The 19330-nt window shown below is 45.2% G+C and overlaps 2 protein-coding genes across 3 annotated transcripts in view; one reads left to right on the plus strand and one right to left on the minus strand.

Annotated features, from left to right (window-relative positions):
- The window catches only part of APOD (apolipoprotein D), a 97432-nt gene that overhangs the window by 76891 nt on the left and 1211 nt on the right, over positions 1–19330 (minus strand). The gene's annotated exons all lie outside the window — the stretch shown is intronic.
- Positions 14008–19330, plus strand: part of BDH1 (3-hydroxybutyrate dehydrogenase 1) — a 40499-nt gene continuing 35176 nt past the window's right edge. The window contains 1 exon segment of the mRNA XM_028492559.2: positions 14008–15356. Within this exon segment, the coding sequence (XP_028348360.1) occupies positions 15350–15356 (7 nt within the window). The 5' untranslated portion in view covers positions 14008–15349.

Below are 19330 nucleotides of genomic sequence, written 5' to 3' on the forward strand. Positions count from 1 at the left end.
ATGTTTTTCCTTAGCACTTATCACCCTTGGCAATACTAAAATTTGTTTATCTTGTTTATTATCTGTGTCCCTCACTAGGATTTAAGCTCCTTGAGAGCAGGGATTTTTATGTGCTTTGTTCCCAGGCATATCTCTGGTGCCTAGAGCAAATGGTAAGTACTCAAAAATTTTTTTTGTTGAATGAATAAAGCTCAGTTTTTGGAGTGAGGGGGTGGAATAAGCTAATTTGTATTTGTGGACTCAAAAAGAAAGGCAGCAGCACCCTGGGAGGAGGACAGAGGTAGGAGGAATGGAAAGACAGGTGGCTCTGCATTCATCCAGGGCCTGACACTACAAGGTTGGTGTTTGGTCTGGATGTGCTGGGGCCAATAGGGTGTGGATATTCTGTGAGGGGCAGATACCTAAAGGCAGGAAGAGGTTTGAGGGCCCATTTCTGCTCCATTGCCTCTAAGGTACCTCCCCATGGAAAGATGCTCCACTTCTGAGTCCCTCTGCTTCAGAGACTTCTCCCATGATGAGAAGTCCCTCTTCTCTAGTAATGCCCCAGGGGCACTTGCTAGCCCCAGGGGATCACTAAACACCTGAAAGGAGTGGGGTTGAATAGAAGCAAAGATAAAGAAAGGGTGTCAACATTAGATATAAAGGATAGGTCAGATTATCCTGAAGACAGGAAAATAAGACACAGAGGGGAAGTCCAAGATAGGTCAGAGTGGACTTGGTCATGGGTCAAGGTGCATGGCTCTGGACAAATGCCATGAACCGTGCAAGAGTGCTCAACGCTCAGCAGAGAGTGGTACAGGCTGTGTGGTGCAGGAGCCAGGAGGCTTGGTGGTGGCAGGAAGCACAGGTGCATCTTGCAGGAGATGCCAAGGCCTAAATCTCCTGCCAGTTGTCCCTGCCACCAAGGACCGATCATCAGCTGACCTGGATCTTTGAGAAGACCACTGCCTTTCTAAGGCAGTCATTTGGACTGGGTCCCAATCGCTGGCAGAGGCTTACTGATATTTGAGGGAGTATTATTTACCTAAAATGTTCAGGGATACACTGTTGGATGATAATATTCAATTAACCATCAACTCAACATACAGCTTAATTCTTTCTCAGTTAAGTAGAGAGCTCCACCTTTAGCCAGTTTGGTTCACTGCAGTTTCTCATAAGTGCAGGAACCACTGTTGGGAAGGGTGCTGGACTCTTTCCTGGCTCTCCTGCTTGTGTGCCCTGAATCACAGGTCTTGGGAGCTTAAAACGGCAGTGAAGGAGTCAGGAGGGCATCACACTGGATAAAAATGTTGGAACATGAGAGCTCTAAGCAATCTTCAGTATTACCCAAGCCCGCCTTATCATTCTATTACGCAGAGATGGAGGTCCAGGGAGGAGAGGTCGTAAAGTCACATGGCAAGATAGTGGTAGAAACTGGATGCTGGTTGTTTGACTGTAAGGTGTTCAGACCTGCTACATTGCTAGTTTCTTATAAAATTGGAGTTCCGGGACTTCCCTGGTTGTCCAGTGGTTAAGAATCCGAGTTCCAATGCCGGGGACGCGGTTTCAATCCCTGGTTGGGAAACTAAGATCCCACATGCCGTGGAGCAACTAAGCCCATGTGCCACAACTACTGAGCTTGCACGCCTCAACTAGAGAGCCTGTATGCTGCAAACTACAGAGCCCACGCGCCCTGGAGCCTGAGCGCCACAACTAGAGAGAAGCCCGGGCACCACAAGGAAGAGCCCATGCGCCGCAACGAAAGATCCCGCATACCTCAACGAAGATCACACATGCTGCAACTAAGACCTGACACAGCCAAAAATAAATAAATAAATAAATGCTCTTAAAAAAAAAAGTAGCCTTAAAAAAATTTCAGTGGAATCATGATATACACATTGTTCTGTACCCTGATCTTTTTCATACTACAATATATCCTGGATCTCTTTCCTTGTCTTTACATATATTTGATGTCAGTCTTTTTAATGGTTGCACAGTGTTCCATGGTGGAAAATCATAGTAGTTAGTGCTTGTTTGGTTGTAAGTGACTGAATGCCAGCTGGAATTAGTTTAAGCAAGAAGGAAAATTGAGCATAAGAATAATGCCAGCGTGTCTCCGGAAACACATGAGAAAGAGGGACAACTGGAGACAGGGCAGGACTCTCTCACCTTCTCTGTTTTCAGGTCTTCTCTGTGTTTCAGCTTCACTACTTTGTTCATACTTCCTGTGGCCCGACCAGTGTATTTGTTGGGTTCACGGGGCAGAAATGCAGCTTCTGGGAGAACTCCCCAACTACCTCCTGAGGTTAATATTTTACATCTTTAGACTGGCTCTCCTTCTTTCTTCCAGTTCCAAAATTTCAGAGAAGGGCTCTGATTGGCCTGCCATGGATCAGGTGAGCACCATAAATCAATCAGCTGTGGCCAGGAAAGCAGACTTGTTCTAGCAAGAATCATGTTTCAGGGAATGGAGAAGGCCAGGACATGAGGAAGCATGATCCCGGAAAAGCAGCCATTTTGGGTAGACAATATTTTGGGAATAGGTGGACCATAATTTATTTAAAATTCCATTATTAGGTTATTTCCCATTTTTGTTTTTCTGTTACAAATAACGTTGCATCAAATACTCATGTACGCACATCTTTGTGAAGTATGTTAGTGTTTTTGTAGAATAGAGTCCTAGAATGGAATTGCTGAGTCAAGGGGCATCATGCATGCTGCCAAATTATTTTCAAAAAAGATTGCAACTTTCATACCTACTAGCAGTGTATGAGGGTGCTGCCTCTATGTGTCTTTCCAATCGTTTAATTTTCACCAATGTGATTGATTAAAAATATATTTATTTTTGACTTGTATTTTAAATATTGATTATCACACCTGAGTATATATTCTTATGTTTATTAGCCATTTGATTTTCTTTATTGTGATTTATTTACCCTTTGTGTATTTTTTCAACAAGATTATTTATCTTTTTCTTGTTCATATGTAGGAGCACTTTATATGTGGTGGATTTTTTAGCCCTTATCTGTTATATATGTTGCAAGTGTTTTCTCTAAGCCAGTGATTTGAATGGTGGCTATCCTTGTATAAAAGTTTAAATTTTTAAGTTTCTAATCTTTTAGTCTTTTCCTTTATGTCTCCTGGGCAACATGTTGGGGTTAGGAAATCCTTTTCCAACCTCAAGATTATAGAAATAGTCTCATATTTCCTTCCAGTATTTCTATAGTTTGTTTTCATTTTTAGATATTTAATCTACTTTCATTGTTATGTGTGTGGTATATACATACATAATTGTCCCTATACCATTAAACAATTCATCTTTTTTGATTGACAGTGCTACTCTTTTTGTATATTAAACTTCCATTAATTTGTGGCTCTGTTTCTGGACTGCTTATTTGTTCCATTAATATGCTTTTTCAATTCATGCATCAGCACCATACTTTTCTAACCAGCTTAGCTTTGTAGTATGTTTTGATCTTATGAGGCATTTTTCAAAATTTTCCTGATTAATTCAGAATCAGTTGGTCAAGTTCTCCCTCCCTGCCTCTGCCTGCCCCTGAACCAAAACAGTATTGAATTCTAGATAAATGTGGGGGAAAGATCCATCTTTATGATATTGCCTTCCTAACTGGAAACATGGTCTGTCCCCTCATTTTTCTGTCCATCTTTCATCTTTCTCAGTAAAGACATACGGTTGTTGTTGTTTTAAAAAAAGACTTTGCATTTTCCTGTTGTCTACAAGTAATCATAGTTTTTATTGTATTGTGATTCTCAGGATTTTTTTTTAACATTACATTTTCTAAATGGGAAAGCTTTTAATTTTCTTCCTATATTTGTCTTGTATTCAGCCAAGTTACTGAACCTGTTATTATTTTCATAATATCCTAAATATTCTAGATTAATAATTACAGTGCCTGGAGTAATGGTAGTTTTGACTCCTTTTATTTAAATTTTTTCTTTTTCTTGCCTTTCAGCCTCACCTTTGAGATATCTGGACATGGTTTCTCTCTTTGGGACATGATGCTGAGACTCTGCCTTTCAGCTGCAACCCCTCAACCATGGGTGGAGTTCTATTATTATTTGTGTGTGTGGGGGGACTCATCCCCTGAGTCAGCCTCTACTTATCAGAATACACCCTCTCTGCAAGCATGGCTTTCACCCTTCTCAGTTGTGGCTGCTGCAGCCTCACATCATGCAGAATAATGACCAGCCATTCAAAGGAAAACCTCTAAGGATGACCTGGTTGCCCTGAAGGTCAATAAACAACTGGGTCACATCACAGCTCACTTCTTTTCACACTGCCAGTTCTGCCTTTCCTTCTCGCTTGGCCAAAACTGGAAGGCTGGGCTGTTCTGTCTGCTGTTCTTTTGTTTCCAGCTCACCCCATATGCCTTTGTGCATCCTCTCATGTCACGTGCTTTCCTTGGCTCTTCTCTAATTGACCCACTAGGACCCCAACATGTGTCTTCCTTCCTGCACCACCCCAGACTCGATCCAGTGATGGGACAGAAGAACTAACATGCTGGGGCCAGTAAACTGAATTCCTCCTGCATAGGAGGCTGGCTGCAGAACCTGGTGAAATGGGAGGGATGAAGAAGCAAGGACAGAAACCCTTGGTCTGCCTCAAGTAGTCTCCGGCTATGAGGAAACATTGTACTAGGACCACCCAGAGATACCCCAGCTGGCCAGGGTCTCCTGAAAAAAGACATGTTGCTGCGTTAGTTGTGTAACCTTAAGAACACACCTATCATCACCCAGCCAATCTTCCATGAATCAGAGGGATGCTGCAAACACCATGAAATTCAAGAACGAAGCTTCCTAGTGTCCACCTCCTCGCTCTGCCCCCAGCCATTCTTCAGCCTCACCTCTTCAGACTCTCTTCATTTTTTAAAAAAATTGAAGTATAGTTGATTTAGAGTGTTGTTAGTTTCTGGTGTACAACAAAGTGATTCGGTTAGTGATTCAGTTCTATTCTTTTTCAGATTCTTTTCCATTATACGTTGTTACTATATTGAATATAGTTCCCTGTGCTATACAGTAGGATCTTGTTTTTTATCTATTTTATATAAAGTAGTGTTTATCTGTTTATCCCAAGCTTCTAATTTATCCCTCCCTGTTCCCTTTCCACTCTGGTAACCATAAGTTTGTTTTCTATGTCTGTGAGTCTGCTTCTGTTTTGTAAATAAGTTCATTTGTATCATTTTTCAGATTCCACATATAAGTGATATCATATGATATTTGTTTTTCTCTGTCTGACTTACTTACCTTAGTATGATAATCTCTAGGTCCATCCATGTTACTGCAAATGGCATTATTTCATTCTTTTTATGGCTGAGTAGTATTCCATATTGTGTGTGTGCGTGTATCACATCTTCTTTATCCATTCATTTGTCGATGGACATTTAGGTTGCTTCCATGTCTTGGCTTTTGTGAATCATGCTGCTATGAACATTGGGGTGCATGTACTTTTTGAATTAGCAGACTCTCTTCATTTCTACAAGCTCCTCCTCCAGTTTGGCCACTGGCTTGGGCCACAGCTTACTTCCTGTCCAATTCTGTATCCCCATCCTGAGTCAGGGCCTTTCGAAGTGATCTGCCTTTGAGCATATCCCAAGGCCCCTAGCTGGAGCTGCCCTAGAGCGCAGTCTGATAGCCAGTACCTGACAACCTGGTCCTTCTCTGACTTCTCCCCCAGTCTCCTGCAGCACCGGCCACAGGTGGCGGGACCAAGCAGGCTGGATGTGAGGGGTGAAGGGGAGGACATCTGGGGGAATCTCGGGGTTTTGGCCTGGGTGACTGGGAAGGAGAGAGAAGGGAGAGGAAAGAATGTGAGGGGCTGAAGGAAACACGTCTGAGGAAACACCTCTGAGGAAAATGGCTAATGACAGAACTGTAGAAAATAGTGAAAGAAGAGGAATCACACGAAAAGCCATTATGCTCCTTTTTATTTGAGATTTTCTCTTTTTTCCAATTAATATGTTGTATACTGGGGGGTGCTTGGGAAGGCCCCATTGTTCACAGTCTCTTCCGAGGCTAACACCCCACAATTCGAGACTCATTTGTTTGGGTCTTGAAGGCTTTTTGGTCTTTGAGGCTCTTTTATGAAAAGCTAATATGCCTCCAGAGGCTGTGATTACCCAGTGCCCTCTGAACCGAGGCCAGTGAATATGGACCAAACTGCCCTGACTGTCCTCCCAACGCTTATCCTTCTCCTGCCTTCTGCCCACATGCCCCATGCCACAGTGCAACTCCCTGGGGCCACAGCTATGCCCGGACATGCTGGCCTTTTTCACCCCTAAGGGACAAAATATTTGCTCTTCCTTATGTCTGCTGTATCCTTCCCCATCTCAGTCTGTCCAAATTCCACCTATGTAGTAGGTAGAATCACCTATATAGTATGCCTACCAAGAATGTTTAGCCTGGATCCAATCATGAGGAAATGATCAAACAAATCCAGATTTGGGATATTTTACAAAACAACAAAACATCAAACTGTCAATGTCATGAAAGACCCTCCCCTCCAAAAAAGAAAAGGCAGGGTATTGTTTTAGATTAAAGGAAACTTAAGAGACATGCTAACTAAATGTAAGCCATGGTCCTTGATTAAGGGAAAAAACTATAAAACTATACAGGACATTATTGGGATAACTGAAGGAATTTCAGTATAGATTAATTAAATCATATTATTATCAATATTAAATTTCTTGAATGTGACAATAGTGTCATGACTGTGTGGGAGAATTGTCTTGTTCTTTTGAGATACATGCTGAAATATTTGGGAGTGATGTGTTATGATGTCTGCAATATATATTCAAATGACTCAGCAAAGTGTATATGTGTATGTGTATGCATATAGAGAGAGAGAAAAGGAGGAAATGTGACAAACTGTTAACAATTGGTGAATCTAGATTATCGCTATATGGGTGTTCATCATACTCTTCCTTCATCTTTTTTGTGTGTTTAAACTTTTTCAAAATAAAAATTTGGAGGAAAAAATATCCTACCTATTTTATAATCTGAGATCCAAGGCAGTCACCTCCTCCATGAAGCCTGTTCATTGGCCCCGATCTGAAGGAACAGTTCCCTCTTCCATCCTTCCAGAGCCTCATGGTTTTGCCTGTGACATCACCTGGCCCAAGCCACCCTGGAGGGGAGTAAGCTGAGGAAGTGTCTGTCTGTCCACCCCGCAGAGATCTCAGGGGATGGAGAGGGTGAAAAGCAAGCTTTGCCATGTCCCGCCTTGGCCTGGGACCAACCCTCCTACCTCTGGCCTGTGCTCCAGGCCCCTGAGCAAGGCCCCTCCCTGCTCCTGTTGACTTCTGCCCTCCCAGACAGAAAGAGGGACCAATCCCAGAATAAAGGGATCTACTTCAATGCTGTATCAGGGTCCAATCAGGGAAGCAGACCACTCTGAGTGGGTGTATTAGTCAGCATTCTCCTGAGGAACAAACCAACAGGCTGTATATGGATGTTAAGAGAGAGAGAGAGACACAGAGAGAGATTGATTTTAAGGAGTTGGCTTACCTGTAGAGACTTGGCAAGTCCAAAATCTAGGTTATGCTGGCAAGGTAGAGACACAGGGAAGAGTTGCAATTTGAGCCAGAGGTAGTCTGCCAGCAGAACTCCTTCTCCTTCTGAGGAGGTCAGTCTTTTTCTACTAAGGCCTTCATTTGGTTGGATGAGGCCCACCCACATCATGGAGGGTAATTTGCTTTACTCAAAGTCCACCAACTTAAATGTTAATCTCATTCAAAAACAATTTCACAGAGACATTTGGGATAATGTTTGACCAAATATATGGGCACTGTGGCCTAGCCAAGTTGACACATAAAATTAACCATCACAGTGCTTCCCTGGTGGTACAGTGGTTAAGAATCTGCCTGCTAATGCAGGGGACACGTTCGATCCCTGGTCTGGGAAGATCCCACATGCCACGGAGCAACTAATCCCATGCGCCACAACTACTGAGCCTGCCCTCTAGAGCCTGTGAGCCACAATTACTGAGCCCACATGCCACAGCTACTGAAGCTCACGTGCCTAGAGCCCATGCTCTGCAACAAGAGAAGCCACTGCAACGAGAAGCCTGCGTACCGCAATGAAGAGTAGCCCCTGCTTGCCGCAGCTAGAGAAAGCCTGTGCGCAGCAATGAAGACCCAACACAGCGATAATTTTTTTTAAATTAAGTAATTAATTTTAAAAAATAATAAAATTAACCATCACAGTTCACTGCCTGTCAACTTGGCACCCATATACGACTCCTTAGACCATACTTATTCTCCAAATAAAGACAATAACAAGGTCATAATTCAAACTACATGATACAACTCTACTGTATACAACTAAAAATGCACTAACACTTTCCCCGAAAGAGGACACAGAGTCCTTGGGTGATGTTCACTCTTCTTGATGTCCCATAACTTAAATACTATGAGGTGAAGTTAACAACAGTATGATATATGAGTCAAAGTATCTCATGTTACATGATAAGGGGATAAGAGAAAGAAAAGAAAGATATTACACACACATATTCATAACAAAATAAGGAAGAAATACTCATGACAATTACAGCCCTTGTTCTGCAACTGGTCACATGGTTGTACCTGGTATTTATAATTACTTTTGGCCACTGCCCATTCCATATTCCCTTTGCCCTCAGCAGGTCATGGTTCTTTATCATGTTTGGGTGGGGTGACCCAAACTTTATTTATGAAGAGTCTAGACCATTAGTAGTACTGCCTGAATTCAGCTGTTGTAATTTTCCATTGACTTTAATTACAAGGTATGGTAATACTAAGAAACACCCTGAAGGGATCTCCTGTATTGCAGACATACTCTTCCTCACCTGATTGTGATGTTCAGGAGGTATGTTTTGGCCCTACCTTCTTGCAGCTGACCCTGTCCAAAGCCATCTTACAATCTTTCTCAGGTCCTGATTCTGGGTTATGCTCAGGGCACTCTCTGGATAGTTCTCATTCTGTTCAGGCCAGTTCCTATGCTCATTTATGCCCACACATCCTGGTAGGGAGAGCTCACTATGGAGTCAGCTGGAGCTGCCCTTTGGCATCATTTTTTCTTATGCATCCCTAGGCAGTGGCATCCACCCTGACCCTCCACTTGTCAGAGGGCCAAACTCACAGACATTTTAAGCTCAAAACAAAGTTATGAAGCTGAACTTTGCCTACTCAGCGACAAACACACAAACATCAGAACTCTAAATATTGTATTTTATCATTAGTTGGCTTTGCTTATCATATGAATGTGAGAGTTTCCCTTCCCAGCTAAAGACAAGCATTGAAATAATACACATAAAGCCTGGAAGAGGTTTCCAAGGGTGTCTATTACATCCTATCAACTGAGAATTAAGAGGATTCCAGGTGTGTCTGGCTTGTAACTTGCCTGGACCTGTGTGCTGATAGTGCTGAGGGAGCCTTGCTACAGCTGGCCAAGGTGAGCAAATGCTGAGCGTGAAGACTCTCCGCAGAAGGAAAACCTTCCAGTCTTGGGAGGAGCCTGCTGTGAGGGGAGGGCATTGGGGAGGAACAAATTGGCCTTTTTTTTTTTTTTGGTGAGCTTTTAAAATTAATTTATTTCAGAACAAAGGTAATTATAAAGTGAAATCCTCTAGTGAGCAACATAGAAACATTGTTCTGTGTTCATTAATTTCTAGATATTATATATTGGTCTTGTCTCATAAGAGAATATCCTTCTGCCATTTGTGTTGAAAAGAAAATAAAACTAGCAAAGTGAATCTGAAGTATAACCTTCTCAACAAATAGGCCTTTGGAAAGAGGTACTGGCAACCCAAAAATGGGAAGCAGCAGCTTTGTAATTTGATTTCCCTTTTGAAATAACAGGCTATTTTGAAATAATAGGCTCTGGTAGCAACAAGCAGAAAATATAAATAATACACATTCACTGGGGAAAAAAATGAAAAGATATTAATCAAAATAAGCATATGGTTTTAAAAACATTTATTATAACATATTAACTATTATTTTAAAAATAGATTTGAAGTTCAGAAAATTAAATCAGCTTTAAGGGTGGAGAATTTTGTCCCATATTTTTGTCTTTCAAAGGTTATATGTTCAATTAGGACCTATAATTTCTTTCCCTAGTTGAGTGCATCAGATCTTGGCTTCTGTACTGTACTCACTGAAAGGAACTTCAATGTAACAAAGCAATTCCAGCTTCTGTTAAGATTACTCACAAAACAATGCCCAACTGGTTATAAAAAATTCTGTACTCCAAATAGCCTTATAAACTGGGATTTTTATCCGTTTTGTCAAAGCAAGAACCTTAGTTCTTGCTGGTGGTGTGCTAAAATAAAGTCTTTGGACTGGGACAGACTTGTGTGCACTCTGTCTCTGCCACTTCGTAGCTGTGTTGCTGTGGGCAATTATTTGACCTCTCTGGGCCTCAACTTCCTCAGATGGAAAATGGGGATAATCTTAGGTCACTTTTAGGACTTCTGCGGAGATTAAGTGAAAAAATGCACACAAAGCACTTGGCATAGCGTTTGGTACACAGCGATCAGTCATTAGCTGCTAAATTGTATTACTTGAAGACAGGGACCCCGCACTGGGTTATCACTGAATCCTCAACACAAAGCACAATGCCTGGGATCTAAGGGCTTGATCAAGCTAAGCTGCGTGAAGGAAGCGGTTTCATGCAGTGCTGTAGCTTGGGGTGGATGGGCAGAGGTGGGGCCACAGTTGTTTTTTTATTTCCTCATACTTTTCCCTCTTCAAAGGTCTCAATTACCTCAAAATAACTTTGGTTAAATTTCCAAACTACTCCCCCCTCTGCAATACACACACAAAAAGAAAAAAAAACCCCACAACTCTGTGGCTTAAACAATCATTTTAGTTAAATACATTAGAGTCAAGAGACAGAAAGGGAGTGGGGATGTGGGTGTCCGATACACCCCTTTTTTCCCCCATAAGGTCCAAGCCCTCGTTCTACTTGCTCAGTCACTGCAGGGAGAAGGTTTGGCCTCCACTTCTCATCCATGGGCAGAATTCAGTGTTATAGTCATGTTAGGATCCAGGGCTCTTCAGCACACTAGATTCTGAGCATCACAGTTTGTTTAGAATAGTACATTGGGCTTTTTCATTCTTTCACGGTAAATTATGGAAAAAGCTACTTGACACTTCTAAAATTCTGCAGATTAAGGACATGATTTCTAGCCAAAAAAAATAATAAATTTTTTTTAAAGAAAATTCAGTTGCATTAAACAAACATAAGACCTGTAGTGTTTGGGATAGTAAATGGTGTTGTGATTCTCTATCCCCCAGTAGAACTCAGCAAAAAGCGCTGCACTCATGGGCTCCTGGAGGGTTCCCATGTGGCTGGCTAAGGGCAGGATTTAACTTGCACCATCTGGTGTTGGACACAACACTGAAGGCAGAGAAGAGCAGGGGAATTCAGAGATGGGGCAGGGCCAGATCTAGCAGGGGAGGGCTGGGGCCTAGGAAGATGAATGATTAGTCTGAGCTGGGATTCAAGAAGGGTGTGAGCTAGGAGGCAATTAGGAGCTGATAGAGGGACAGGAGCAGACACTGTGGCTCTCTGGACAGGGGTCTATTTCAAGGGGGAACCCAGACTAAGCCAGTGGTTAATCCAAAAGAGGCATCTCAGCCCACCTTTCAAGGTCCTTCTCAGCAAACCTTTCCCAAGTCTGCTAACGAGGAATCCATTAGGATGGGGATCTTTTGAGGGGACTTCATTCTGAGAGTCTTTCAGGATGCTACCTTTCTACAGATCCTGTCCTGAAGCCTCACCAGAACTCCTACTACACTTACAAGTCCCTCTTTTAGAAGACTTACAGGGCTTCTAAGGATTCATTTAGCTTATGTACATGTCTCATTTCCCTTCTTGAAGGCTGGGACTAAGGGCTCTTTCCTCCCAAACCTAGCTTAGTAATTTGCAACAGCACCCTCTTGGTATTGAAATGAGATGAAGTGTGCTAGATGCCAAAGACCCTGGCCTGAGACCTTGTATCTGGGCAGAGGAACTGCTTTTACAGCGGGGGCAAGGGGGAAAGGGAGGGCAAAAAAGAGACATAATCTGGGCACATGCTGTGTTGGGAGTGACCTGGGTCCCACCCTGTCTCTGCTTCCATGTTCAACCCCAGAGCTGAAAGTTTCTCGTTTCAAGGTCAGCAAACAAGACCTACCTTGGAAGGAGGGAAAACGTTTAAGGTAAGGCCGAGAATGGCTTTGTCCAATGCTAACCTAGACCCAGCCCTTCAGCTGGCCCTGTCTCCTGGGAGTCTCTGATACTTCCTGCCTGCCTCTGAGAGTTTATTAATGATGCCCTAAAGGGCAGGGCAGCTGGGCAATAAAAAGAGCAACAGTTCAAACAGAACAAATGGATTCCTCATTAGCAGACTTGGGAAAGGTCTGCTGAGAATGATGCCGAAAGTTGGGCTGAGATGCTTCTTTGGGGTTTTTTGGGGGTCTTCTTTGTGTTTTTTTTTTTAATTTATTTTATTCAAGCATAATTGATTTACAATGTTGTTCATTTCTACTGTTCAGCAAAGTGATTCAGTTGTACATATATATACATTCTTTTTCATATTCTTTTCCATTATGGTTTATCACAAAATACTGAATATAGTTCCCTGTTGAGATGACTCTTTTGGATTAACCATTGGCTTAGTCTGGGTTCCCCCCACCAAAACAAACTCTGAACAAGAACTTGTTCAGAGTGCATCCTACCTTCATGATACAGGTAGTTTATTTTGGGAACGAATCCCGAGGAACAGGAGTGGAGGACTGGGAAGAGTCAAAGTCAAGGCAGGAAAGAGAAAGGCAATCCAAGGGTGCATTATTGAGCTGATCAAGTTGGGCACTAGTGGGCAGCCAGGGGTCTATCATCTTAGGTGCTGTACAAAACGTACCTCGGAACTGCCCACTGGAAGAACGGAAGAGTGGAATAGTTCTCCACCAGCTCCTGTCTGCCTTGGTCAAACGTTGTCCTAGGATGTGTTCATTCCTTTGCACTTCCAAGTTTATGCATGTGTCAAAATGGGCTTCGGCTTCCTGTAGGGGGCCCAGGCTGCAGTGACAGAGAAGCCCCTAGAGGGGAAGATACCAGGTACAGCTGAGGCAAGGTGCTCTCAGGTTTCACCTGTATGCAGCTGGTTGTCAGAGCAAAACTGGAATAAAAAGTGGGCCTGGGAAGGTGTGAGGTCAGCCACAGGTGAAGTCGGATATAACCGTAGACAGATCAACTGTCCTGTCCTTGTCTTTCATGAATAGAACTTTATTTCCATTAATTCTCAGTCCAAAGTCAGGATCTATGGTTTTCCTAGGTGGAAATATTAACTCTTCCTTTAGTTAACTGCTTTTCTAGCAATGCATAACCCTCAAAGTGTAACCTGGTGACCCAATATAATGATTTATGTTATGGCTATGGCATGCTGTAACAGTGACTATTCTGAAACACAGCACTGATGCAAGCTTGAGTCTGTCTGTGAAATGGGTACAGAGAACCAAGTGCATCCTACCTTCACGATTCTCCTGGTCTTCAAAGCTCTACATGCCAGGAGCCGGAGATAAGGAAGATACAGGCTCAGCCTTCAAGAAGCTCATGTAACGGAGCTGACAGGTTTCTTTAAAGCCCCATCAGGCCCTTCCTTCCTTCCTGTCTTCATCTGCCTGGTCCCTTTCCAATCAGCCCTTCTCTAATTTGACCTAAACATAGCTCTGCCACTAATTTGCCCTGATAGGTTCCTTCTCCTCAGCCGGTTTCTCATCCTGGAAACTTGGCAGGGGAGCCTGATCTGTGGCAGATTGGCCTCCGATGTTCCGTTGTTGAAACTCTGGGAAGCTGTGCTTCTATTATCCAAAGGATAATAGACATCTATTTGGTAAGAGATCTCAAACTCTAATGCCCACAATGTCCAGGCAGTTAACAGAGGTGATGTGGGTAGGCTTGAGATAGTAAATCGTAGGAAGAAAATTTTAAATAAATTTCATCTGATCAAAAGACAAATTTAAAAACAAACCAACAAACTAACCCACCCCAATGAGCTCCAAAGACAGCAAGTAGGCGTAGGACCTGGAAAGGCGCCTCAACCTCACCGGGTTTCCTCACTTCCTGGAGCGGCACCTCCACCTCCCTACCCGCAACCGCGGGGTGAAATCGTTCCCCCCTCGTTCCAGAACCAGGATGGCGGTGGAGCAGATCCGAGCGCGATTTAGACCTAAAATGGGCGGCAGTGGGTCAATCCCGGGCTGGGCGCCTAGCGAATAGGGGTAACCTCTGCGAGAGGAGGGCCAGGCCTGACGCCGCAAGGCGAAGGAGGCGGTGCAGAGACTCCCCGCCCTTGCACCGCGCGCCGTCGGGCTCCGCCCCGCGCAGCCCTACGGAGCAAAGCCCCTGTGCGCAGGCGCACCCCGGCAGCTGAAGCTGGAGACAGCAGGAGTGGGAGCCAGTAAGGCGCTTCGAGAAGGAAATGGCGGTAGCGCCCGGTGGTACAAGACGCGAGCGCGGGTACCTGCGAAGCGCCAGGTTCCGGCGAATGCACCAGCTGAGCCCTCAGCAGCTGGAGCTCCCGCGCCAGTTTGGTTTGGGGTAAGAGGAAGGGTCCGCATCTCTGCAGCTCGGGCGTGATGAGCCGGCGCCCCTAAACCGGCGTGATGCTCGGTTTGGTTTGGACTTGCGCTGCTCTTTACTCGGGTCGCGGGGATGCGAGTGGAAAAGGGGGCACCAAGTCCTGTAGGCTGGGCCCTGCGGCCGCGGCCGAAGTAACGGTGTAAAGATGGACCGATCCCGCCCAGAGCCGTCTCAACCCCAGGTGTTCCTCATCCTCCGCCCTCCCTGGCCTTCCGTCCGTGCTCCGGGAGCCCAGCCTGACGTTTATTATTCAGAAAATGTGCTTGTCAGGGGAAGGCCTAGGTTGAACACGCGGCCCCGAGTCTCCCACGTGAAACCCTCGACACTTATCCTTCTCTGCCGCCGCATTTTACAGAAGACGAGCCCAGCCCCGAGAAGGGAAGAAACCGGCCCAAGGTCACATCGTAGTCAGAGGCCGAGCCAGGACCGAAGCCAGTAGTCCTGCTTTCTAGCCTGAGATCTAGGCACTGCTCCCTTCCTCACCGCATCTCTCTGGGTCTGCCCGCATCCCTCGTCCTCCTGCCGCGTCCTCCACGAGGCTCTGTTCTTGGGGACTTGGTTGGGGGCGGGGAGTGCTTCCTCCCCTCAAGCTGCGCCCTCGGGAAGGATGCTGGACAGCAGTCAGGCCGCCGGTCCAGTTTCCTCGAGCACGAGCTGAGCCGGCTGTTACTGGAGGACCGCAGAGGCCTTAGGACCGGGGGAGGAGGAGGACCGAGCAAGTTGGAGGCGCCGCGGGAGCAGGCCGGAGATGCTGGGTTGGTGGTGGGCCTGCGGCGGGGGAAGGCCGGGAGCCTCTGCCGCTCACAGGTGCGGGGACAGCTCAACTTGGTCTGGGCGGTGCCGTCTCAGCCAATGGGAGCGTGGCTCGGGCCGAGCCCCTCGGCTTCCAGCCTCTGGTCTGCCGGAAGGGGCTGCGGCCCTGCGATTGGCCTGGACGCGGGGCTGCCAGCGCGCTTGGCGAGTTGGCGCCGGCGAGTCTCGGGCGTCCCGCGCTCTGCCAGCTCGCTGGGGCGACGCGTCAGAGACAGGGACCCGGGCGGTCTGCGCCCTTCTGGGGGAGGGTTTGGAGCCGCGCGGGACTTTGAGCTCATTTGAGCTCTGCGTGGTTTTTTCCAACCAGCCTGCCAAAATCTGCCCAGAGTCGGCTGATGCAAAGTCCCCGTCTAACCCTGCCAGGGGTTACAGAGGCACACGTTTCGTTACGGTGGGCTTCCGTCTGCCAGGATCCTTTATGACGCATCAAATATCCTAGCACTTTCTACCAGAGCGTTGCAGCCCGGCCGTGCTCAGGGCATATACCCGTGGCGGGCAAGGAAGCTGAACTTTGAAATGAGTGTAGCTCACATAGTCTCTCAATACACATTTACAGGGTGGCTGCTTCCTGTCAGACACCAGAGTAGTCATTCTGGATGAACCGGAGGTCAATGAAACAATCCAGGTTGAGACTGGTGGTCAGATGGCGGAGCGGGGTGCTGTGAATTGTTATAAGCAGAAATACCTCTAATATTACCCGGCCTAGGTTAAGTGCTATTTCAGAGGCACATAAGGAAGCAGTGAAAATGCAAATATGGAGCGCGGCGTCTTAACCGCTGACCTGCTAGGGAAGTCCCGCCACAAGAGATTGATTTTTGATTTAGGGGATCAGGAAAGGTTTCTTGAAGGAGGTTATTTGAATCAGTTAGGGCTTAGTGGATGAAGGAGACCTCAGATTTGGTATAGGATGAGCAAGGCACAAAAATTGGAAAGTACAGGGCTTATTGAGAGATGGTGTAGCAAATGGTATAATGAGTAGATGAGAGAAGTATAGTTGGAGATATGATTTGGAGGGGCCCGGTGAGGACCAGGATGCTGGGCTTGTACGCTCTGATTTGAAATGTGGTAAGCGCTTATGAATAGGATGGCTCCTTAAACTGTCAGTTGTACTAATGTCATTTTTTTACATCTGCATGAAAAATCTTGGAAATATCTTTGATTCTTCCTTCTTTCATAGCCTACATTTAATTGGTCAGTAAATCACAGTGGGCTTTACCTTCAAAACACAGCCAGACTCTGACCACGTCTAATTAGCTCCATGGTTTCCACCGGGGCTGGCAGCCCTTTTATATATGTGCAGGGAGTACCTCTTCATATTTTGCTGGAGTTCTGCAGTGCACAACCTGCATGGCTGTACATTATGGTCTTGGGTTACTGCCATAGCTTCTAAATGGTCTCCTTGCTTCTGCCCTTGTCCATCCTCAGTCTATTCTTAACCCAGTGAGAGTTATCATTTTAAAATATAAGCCTGATATGGTATTCCTCTGCTGAAAACTCTCTGAAGTCATTCAAATATTATGTGCCTACTGTGTACAGATCTGACTTGAATTTGGTAGGCAAGCCCTGTTCTCCTAGGGATGGAATGCCTGCTTAACCTGGTGGTTGTAATTATGGCCATTTTGATAGCTCTGGTAACACTTTCTCTTGGGGAAGGACAGATGTTTCCTTGACAGAAGTGGAGAGGGAGAGGCTCCTGTTCCTGTTACCATTATGAGGTCTACAGTATGGCATTCTCAGAATATCAGGCAAGCTTAAGAATTAATGATAATGATCTGCAGAAAGAACCTGCTTTCAGTGTGTTTTCACCAATATTGTTTTGGCTGCAACTAACAGAAACATTAAGCATGCTTAAATCAACACAGAGAATAAAGACATCACATGCCTTACAGAGCTGAAGACAGGAGGGCAGCTGGGTCTCAGGAGCAGGAGGCTCTGTTGTTGTTTTTTTCTCTCTTCTTCAATTCCATCTCTGCTTCTTTCTACATGTGTGCCTGACTCCTTTCTCTCTTTGCAGTTTGGCTTTCGCCATCTCTCTCTCTGGCTTCAGGCTCAAATGTCGCATAGCTGCCCACCCCCCTCCCTCCAACTCCAGCAACCAGATCACATGTCTCTGCTCCACAGAGGCTGCTTTGCATTCTTTCACAGTGCCAGGGGACAGAATGATGGATTCATCTGGGGTCAGGTGTCTCTCCCTGACCCAGTCTTCCATGGCCAGAGGTTGCGGGGGGGGGGGTCTCACTGCACAACTACATCTGCAGAGGCCAAATCCTGTGGGCAATAGGCAAGTCTGAAAGGGACAGGGATCAGCTGAGCAAGACAGACACCTGAAAGATGGCAACTGCTGAGAGTGTGATGTGTTCTCTGAAGAGAAATGCCATCACCTAAGTCTAATCTGGTGACTAGTGTCTGTCAGACTAATCCAAGTGTCTGCATTAGGTTTGCCTTCGCTGAACTGGGCTATAAAGTTAAATCCTTGGCTTTTATTGAAGGTCCCTGTTAAAGGCAGCTATATAAAAGTCACTTCTGCATTTACAATAAAATGGTAGTGGGAACGTCACCTACAATATCATTTGGTGTTCCTGTATAATGTCTTTAGACTTTCGTTTCAGAATAGTTATCTCTCTAAGGGTTAATAGGCATCTTATTTGAATAAGGACTTTAAAACTTGTCAGGTTTCCTTTTTGCATGGCCTCAAGGAAGCCTCCAAAAATTGTAGTTAACACGTATAGCTGAGCTGAGCTGAGCTGGAACTTCTAGGCAAGATTATGCTAAGTGATCAGAAGGGAAATAGCCAAAGGATGATAGACATCTATTTGGTAAGAGATCTCAAACTCTAATGCCCACAATGTCCAGGGAGTTAACAGAGGTGATGTGGGTAGGCTTGAGATAGTAAGTGAAAACTTTTTGTTATTGAGTTCAAGCATAACATAGCTGCCTTGTTACATTGCCTTTTAAAACACTAGGCAGGCCAAACAAAATAGCCAAGTAGAGTATGTTGGAAACTGGCTGCCAGTTGTCAGACCTTGGAGTCTCACACAGGTTACGGGCTTTGAGCGCTTCAGTGTGGCATCCCTGCACAGGATGGTTCTTAGCTTAAACCCAGCTCACCCTCCCCAGTGAAACAGGACCTCCCTCTCCCACTTGGTAGTACCAAGGCCCTTCCAGACTTCATGTCCAGAAACTTGAGTTCTCTTTCCTGCCTAAGTCCTGCCTCCTGAATTCCTATTTGCTGCTGATGTCCTGCCTCTTCTGAGGATGTCAGTACTGGGAATGTTTGCCACTTGCAGGGGAGACCTTGACCCTGACCCACAGGAATGCAGCCAGCTGTGTCTTCTGACTGTCAGAATCCTGTCAGAATTCAGCAAGTGAGCCCAGCATCAAGACAAGGATGCGCACAGGTGTTTTTTTTTCTTTTGGAGAGGGGGTGCTTTCCGTGGGCTACACGTGGGTTTTGCATTGACAATGGAAAGGAGGTGCCCTTGAGAGCAGACCTAACTGTTCTTAGAATTAGAAAAGTTTCTCCCAGATTCCAGAATAATACGTGAACATCTTGATTTTGCGATAGTATCATATAAATTTGGTCACCCTGGAGCAGCTAATTGAATCCAAAGCTAAAGAGGTGGTCCCTGCCCTCACAGGGGCTCTGCCTGTCCCCTTGCAGCGCCCGCCTCCCACAGCCATTTCTGTTTCCAAACCAAAAGGCAACAGAGTGGCATTTCAAGTTTGAGAAACTAATGTTTACAGAGACTAAAGCCCAGCACAAGACATTAAGATGACAAACAGCCCTGATGAGTACAGGAATTCCACTGCCTATAGCGTTGTGTTTGGGGTGAAAATAGCAACATATTTAAGGAATGTAAAAAAGTAGTAGAAGAAAAAGATATCTAAAATTCTAGCATTTTGTGTATGAGAGACT

This window comes from Physeter macrocephalus, chromosome 1 (assembly GCF_002837175.3).
Source record: "Physeter macrocephalus isolate SW-GA chromosome 1, ASM283717v5, whole genome shotgun sequence".
Taxonomy (NCBI): Eukaryota; Metazoa; Chordata; class Mammalia; order Artiodactyla; family Physeteridae; genus Physeter; species Physeter macrocephalus.